The sequence below is a fragment of the Cariama cristata genome, unplaced genomic scaffold (genome assembly GCF_000690535.1).
Source record: "Cariama cristata isolate BGI_N322 unplaced genomic scaffold, ASM69053v1 scaffold45586, whole genome shotgun sequence".
NCBI lineage: Eukaryota > Metazoa > Chordata > Aves > Cariamiformes > Cariamidae > Cariama > Cariama cristata.
In genome coordinates this window covers 59,451-66,211 of record NW_009621279.1, presented here as the reverse complement: position 1 = coordinate 66,211, position 6,761 = coordinate 59,451, and the positions used below count along the sequence as shown (strand labels likewise).

Sequence of the window (6,761 nt, the reverse complement as noted above, 5' to 3'; positions counted from 1 at the left end):
CCCTTCCAACCAAACCGCTCTATGATTCTATTTACATTATCAGGGAAGGGAGGTACTGTTCAGAGGGCTATGTTTAACAGTGGAATTAAATTTGACTCAGATAGTGGTAGCTGCTTTTTGCATTTACATTTCCCAAATTGTTTATGTCACACTGACGCAAGATATTATTAATCCAAATCTGCAGAAATTTATGTGGGTTTCTACTCTGTGCAGAGATCTGATTCTCCCATGAATCATGGTCTGAATCAGACCTTCAAAATTTGTCTTGATAATGATAAAAAATAAACATGAAGAATAAAAAGCAGCTGATTTGATAGAACAAAGGTGTTTATCAGTATGCTGCTTTATTATTTATTTATTTATAAATAATCAAGAAGTACTTAGATCAGCTGCTTGATGTTCTTTTACTGCTTTTTTGCTTAAATAGTACACTAGGATTTTCAAGCTTCAGCTGTACATTTTTAATCCAGAAATCACTCAACTTCTTCTGTGATCAGCTAAGCAATCCCTTCAAGTATTGTTTTTATTTAAGTAGGTAAAAACATAAGGATTAATGCAATAAAAATAACTTCAGCAGACTTACTTTTTTTGTTCCTGTTTTTGGATGATATTGTGTAGTGAGAGCAGAACGAATCCATGTTTATAATCTCTTAATCCCTAGTTAGTTGTAGTCATTTTGTTTGGGTTTTTTTAGTTAGCGTGTTCAAGGATTCCAGAGTTCACAATACTGATTTTATTTTGAAGCTCAACACAGATGTAAGTTATACCCCAGCAGAGAATTTGATAAGTTACTGTAAAGCTATTCTGAATCAGTCCTACTTCTGCGGTATTTTGATTTGTTGATCAGGAAAACTTGTTTCTTCTGAGAAGAGGCTTTAGGATGACTTGCATGAATTGGCATGTACCATTTTTACCTTAAAAGTACCTGTTGTTGTGGCAGATCTGGGTGTATTTTTTTTGTTGTTTTATTTGTTTGTACCAGCAGACATCCCTTTCTGATAAAGTGATCTGACAAATGATAAGGTTTGCATGAGTCTTGCTTTGACTTTGAGAGAGGATTTTTTTTTTCCATCTGCAGAATCAATAAGCAATGAGGTAATTACTTTTTCTTTTAAACTACTTTGCAGCAGGTTCTTCTGGCACGTGAATCATTCTTTAAATTACCAATGTTCTGTGTCAAGTTTCTTTGAAGAAATTCCACCACCACCACCCCCCCCCGCAATTAAGTTGCTATTCCTTTTGCTTTTCTCTGTTATTATTTGTGTTGTAGTATGGCTGTTTTCCTCTTCCTCAATGAAGTTCCTTTGTAAATTGTTACTCTAATACTACATATGTAGTTCTTGCTTTCCAGTGCTTACAAAATGTTACAAAGAACATGGCACATGTTAGGCAGCTCTGGGAGGAGGAAAGACTAATAGTAGTGATGACAAGCATACCACCAAGATATGTGTTCTAGGTGTGTTAGAAATCTGGTAATTCCAAATAATATGGCAGGCTGCTCTTTTTCCATATAAACAACTGCTGGACCTGAAGATTAGACAGAACTCGTATCTCTCAGGAAATCCTTTCTTGTCTGTCCTACCTAGTTGCTCTTCACTGTCAGTAGTTACAATCCTGCTTGCTTTATTCTATACAATGCAAACATTGTTTTCACCCTGGAGTTGGTATGTATTCCAGTTGTATCTGACAGCCCTGACACTTTAGAATTTAAAGAAATGGATGGTCTCACCTGTTGCTTTCAATTTTTTTCATCTCTCTTCTTATTTTGCCTGCTAGCCATTCTCATGCTGGGCTAGTCCAGTGATGCTGATGGTCACTTTTGGTTTGCTTTTCAACGCTACTGTGTGTACCACATGTAGGAGAATTTGCTGAAACAGGTTATACCCTGTGGTCTTAAGTGGTACTCCTAAATTAACTTTGATTCTTGAACTTCAGATTCATAGTTTATTAGTATGGGTTTTGTTTTTTAATGCAATCTGTTGATAATTTTACCGCATTACTATAGTACATCATATCTTTTGAGAACAAATAAACTAATTGTGCACATGTACTTTCTTTTTACTTGCCTTAACACTCTGTTAGGGAGAAATGTGTGTTTTGTATATGTTGGTAATGTTGTGCTATCTGGGCTATATTCCAATATCAAATTACATTTCTGTAAATGCAGAATGTATCTTTGTTGCTAAATTGAGAACAAAGCATTCCTATTGGTTTTAGTCAAGGCTTTTAATCTATAAGCACTTATTCACTAAGGCATTAAACTCTCAGCACTTAGCTCTTGAAAATTTCTTTTATTTAAGTCTGTGTTTTAAGACCTTAATGGGCTTGTGGTAAAATCTGCAGATGAAAAACATCTTTTATACTGTTTGCATGGCTTTCAGAACATTTTGTGTTTCATCCCTGGGAACTCTGATAGTTCTGCATAAAAATATTTTGGCACCAGTAATGTGGTGAGAATTTTTAGATCATCCTGTCTTCAAGCTTGTCCATTCTTTATTAGATTCTTTTTCATTCCAACTGTCCTATTAAAAAATGACTTGATCTACAAGACTGTAAATTTCTTTGGACAGGCACCCGATTTTCTTTGTTGATTGAGAGCTTGTTCTTACCTATGATGCTGAATTCACAGACAATATCTTTATTATAATAGAGACTTCTGAGATGAATTTCCAACATTGTCATAACGCAGCAAAACAGCATGTTTATTCCTGTAGTTTCTCAAATTGTTCTTAAATTTTGTAAGATTGATTTTACTTTTCCTTTGAAAAGAGCTCAATTCCTCTGCTGAACTTTAAAAATGCATTTTTAAATTAAACATATTTTAGGTTTTTTTATGGCTATTTTTAATATGTGACATTCTTTTTTCATATGTCTTTGCAGTGGCTCCTATATCAGTAAGCTAGCACTTCATGCACGTGGAATTCCTTTGAACATTTGATGTAGTAATATTTTATCGATCACTTCTGTATAGAACATATGCTAAAAGGAAGTCTGAAAAATCTATGTAATCAAAACAATTTATTTGGAACTTGTCTCTTCAGGAGGTATTTGCCAGAAGCTGGCTGCACCATTAGAGAGCAGCTTCACTGTGTTGTTCAAGTTGGCAAATGAAAATGTTCTCTTTTGATATTTTCATTTAGTTCCTTTGAAACCATGTATATTCTCAGATTACCATCTGGTTTTTTGATTGTAACCACTGAATTGAACCCAAAAGGTTTTTCTACTTAACATATGATGCCATTTTCTGTTGTTTGGTTCAAAAACTGTTCAGTCCAGCCTTTAATGGCAATACTTTCTTTACAACATGAATCACAGATCTCGCATTTTCTTGTAGTTGTGCAGAGTGTACTGTGAACAAATGTCAAACCTTGTCAAATACAAACTGTGGCCTCAGTGTTGCACAGTGGTGCTTTGGCGACTTGCTCATGTTTAAAATATTAGATAGTCCCATTTATTTTAAACAGCTTAAATGTAATAATAGTCTGGTTTTTAAATTAAATTTTAAATATTCCCATGCTTTCCAGTCCAGAGATCTGACTATTTTCTCCCAAGCAGTCTTTCATATGTTCCTCACGATCGAATTTTCAATCTGTGTAACAGCTTAATCTTGTGATTGAGGTCACTGGACTCTGTGCTCAACAACTCAGGGCATTACATCCCAAGTGTGCAATTTTATTGATTTTGGTAATGTCATGTTAAGCTTTCAATTTGAACGAGTCTTCTTTTGCCTTTGTTTGCTTTAAGCTATATTACTCGATAATAATGATATATTTAAACTGGCTGCAGTTTAGATTTTATTTCACTGGAGCCTTTTGTTTCAGCTGCGACACTTCACGTTGTGTTATGTTTCTGACAGTGCTTTTATGGTAAATTTAACTTTTATTACAAACAGTGTGACAAAGTGTGGGATTGCCTGTGAGCAATCTGCTTCTCTGTTTGACCCTACACCTGTCTTTTGTTCAGCTTTCACCTTCTCTCCAAGGTTTCTGCGTTTGTTTGCTTTATTTATAGTTTACCATGCAGTGATTACCTCTACAGAGAAACCTCTATCAGGTTTTGTTCCTTTGTCTGTGGGTAAATTGTAAATCTTGTACCAACTTCTAAGTAGCATGGCATTTCTTTTTTGTTTTGTATTTTCCCATGTTAACTACAAATCTGGGAGTTTTTTAGATTGCACAAGTCAATCTCAGCTTTCATTTTGTGTGTAGAGACAGAACTAGTGTCACTCATGGCTCTTGTTCTGTTTAGAGATGCAAAAATATATTGGTTTATGAGGTCTCCGTTCTTCTTTTGGTAGCATCCACTGTGGTGCATTAGCACAGCTCTGAATTACAACTATGCTTGCTCTCTGAGCTGCAAGCTGGGAATTTTAGCATCGTCTCTACTATTTACAGTTTTATGAAATGCTTGCTCTTGATCTTCAGTAAAATCGCATGCTGTTACTTTAAAAAGTAGTCATTTTTCATTCTTTGTCTTTCCTTTTCATGTAATTCAGCTGAGAAGTTGAACAAAGTAATTTCAGGTAGAGCTGGAAATAGAATCTGTCTCTCAGTGCACTGGGATGCTCTGCCTTCTTGGATGAGCGGACTAAATCTACTGGCTTAGAGAGCATGTTTTTAATCGCCATTGTAAACACTGTAAACAGTTCATGGTTCACAAATGCAGCCCAAGAATCCTAGTTGTTAGTTTTCTATTGCTCCTAGTGCCTAACTTACTATGGAAGTGTATATTTGGGTTCCTATTAGAGACAGGTTAAGATAAAGGACAGCGTTTCAACTGAATGTCTTCCATCAGGTGCTGCTTTAGGGTTGCTTGTGTTTTCTTTTCCCTTGTTTTTAAGGGAAAGAAAACAACCACAAACCAAACAAACCTTGGGTTTTAAATTAGGTTTTGTAGTCAGCTGTCACTGCAGTCATGACGCACACAAAAGCCCATGTGTTCTATTTTTTGTCATTAATCTCTCATTTTGTCATGCAATTGCACAGTTACAAAATTTTGAAGATTGAGAGATGTGAATACTGGCAACTTTGCTGGTATATACTGAGTTCAGTTTCTTCTGCTATAAATGGTTAGTGCCAGCCTATATCAGCAGAATATGAGCCCAGCAATTCAAGACTTCTTTTAACTGTGCACCAGTGAAATAGAAACTAAAAAAAAAAGCTCTGGGTCTTGTTTCTTTACTCACCACTGCGAAAGTCAGGCCCAGTTTAGCCTGTTTACCTGTTAGTAATTTCTTTTTGGATTTCACAGGTATTTTGGTGCAAATGCAGTATAAATTTATTCTATGTTTCACCTGGGAGTTTTGTGTAGTATTGTATGTGAGGTAATGGGCACACTGTGTACCTGGAGCAATGGGGAAACAAGCTGTGGCCACACTTAGGGTCTCCTTATTGCTCATTTGCTTGGAGCTGGGATGACGCCATGTGGATCTGGCCACAGGTCACTGTACAAAGCTGCAGCCTGTAATAGACATCTCCAGAGTAAGTGGAAGCAGCCAACCTGCTTTTGCATCCTTGCCGGCCCTAGGTGTGGGACAGATGCGCTTTGCTGTGCTGGGCAACACATAAGCCACACTGCATTTGAACTGATTTAAAGTACCTTCACCCCTGATGCTGTGATTCATAGACTGGGTAAATTGTTCACAGGTGATGAGGAGCTACATTTGAGTTTCTACAATAGTTTGTTCAAGTACTCACATTGCTCACATTTCCTCACAAAATCAATTTTATGTAAATTATGTATTGTAACTGAGTCTGAATGGAGAAAGCATTCTTGAAATTATATGAAACCCCAAGTTTCTTTGAATCTTTTTAAATGACCAGGGCAGGAAGAATTTCTGTCTTTAACAGCTTGAAAAAATGATTTTATGGTTCCAGTATGAATCGATTCCTTACTGAAGAAGTATCCTACTTCGGTGTTCCTGATGTCAGCAGAAATGGTATGGTGTGAGCAATTAATAGAATGTGTACCACTATGTTAGTGGATATTCCACACACTACATCTTGCTCAAAGCTCCATATGGTTGTGAAGCATTCTTGAAAAATCTAATGGGAAGCTCTGTCTCTGGCTAGAAGCAGAGTCTGCAGAATTTAAGAGGTCATTCAAGAGGAAAAGTCTTTAAAGCAAACAAACAAAAAAATCCCCAAACCTTTGTTGCTGAGCATAGAAACCCTGGAGACTCTCTGTTGTTACATAGGATTGTAGCTGGGATACAGTGCTGTGAAGTTTCAGGTCTGTATTCTTTGCTCTGTTTTGTCATACGGAGTTTGGAGAAATGGCCATGCACTCTAGATACAAAAGTGAGAAACAGGGCTTTGAAAAGTAGGTGCAGCTTCCATTGGTGAGAGCATGTAGGATCTTCTCACAGGATTAAGGCAATAGAGTCTATTTTGAAAAGGAGTTGTTTAAAACGCTTCTGTTTGCCATTTACTCTTGGACTTTAACCATGTTGCTCTTGTTTTCAAGCTTATCTCTGCAACCAAGGTCTTATCGCTGACATATCGCTTGGGATTTTAAAAGATACATGTTGAAAAACTTAGGGAGAAACTGAAGTGCAATCCCATAATGATAGGTGCTAATGGAGACAGTCTTTCTTACTACTATTCAAATCTGTTCAGGTCTTGAAAAAATGGTCAAAATACAGCAATCTGGCAGTAATTTAACTGCATTTAAACTCCTACAACTGTTACTGCAAGTGGTTCTGTATTAGAGGAATGACAACTGGAGGGGAGAATCAAGGCAAGAAAACACCTCTTCACTCT

General features: G+C 36.5%; 1 protein-coding gene across 1 annotated transcript in view; it reads left to right on the top strand.

The window, feature by feature from the left end:
• Nucleotides 1-5,877: 5,877 nt before the first annotated feature.
• Nucleotides 5,878-6,761, top strand: part of SLC4A10 (solute carrier family 4, sodium bicarbonate transporter, member 10) — a gene marked incomplete at its 3' end in the record, with an annotated part of 55,747 nt that continues 54,863 nt past the window's right edge. The window contains exon 1 of the mRNA XM_009701879.1: nucleotides 5,878-5,938. Within this exon, the coding sequence (XP_009700181.1) occupies nucleotides 5,878-5,938 (61 nt within the window). The remainder of the gene's footprint in view (nucleotides 5,939-6,761) is intronic.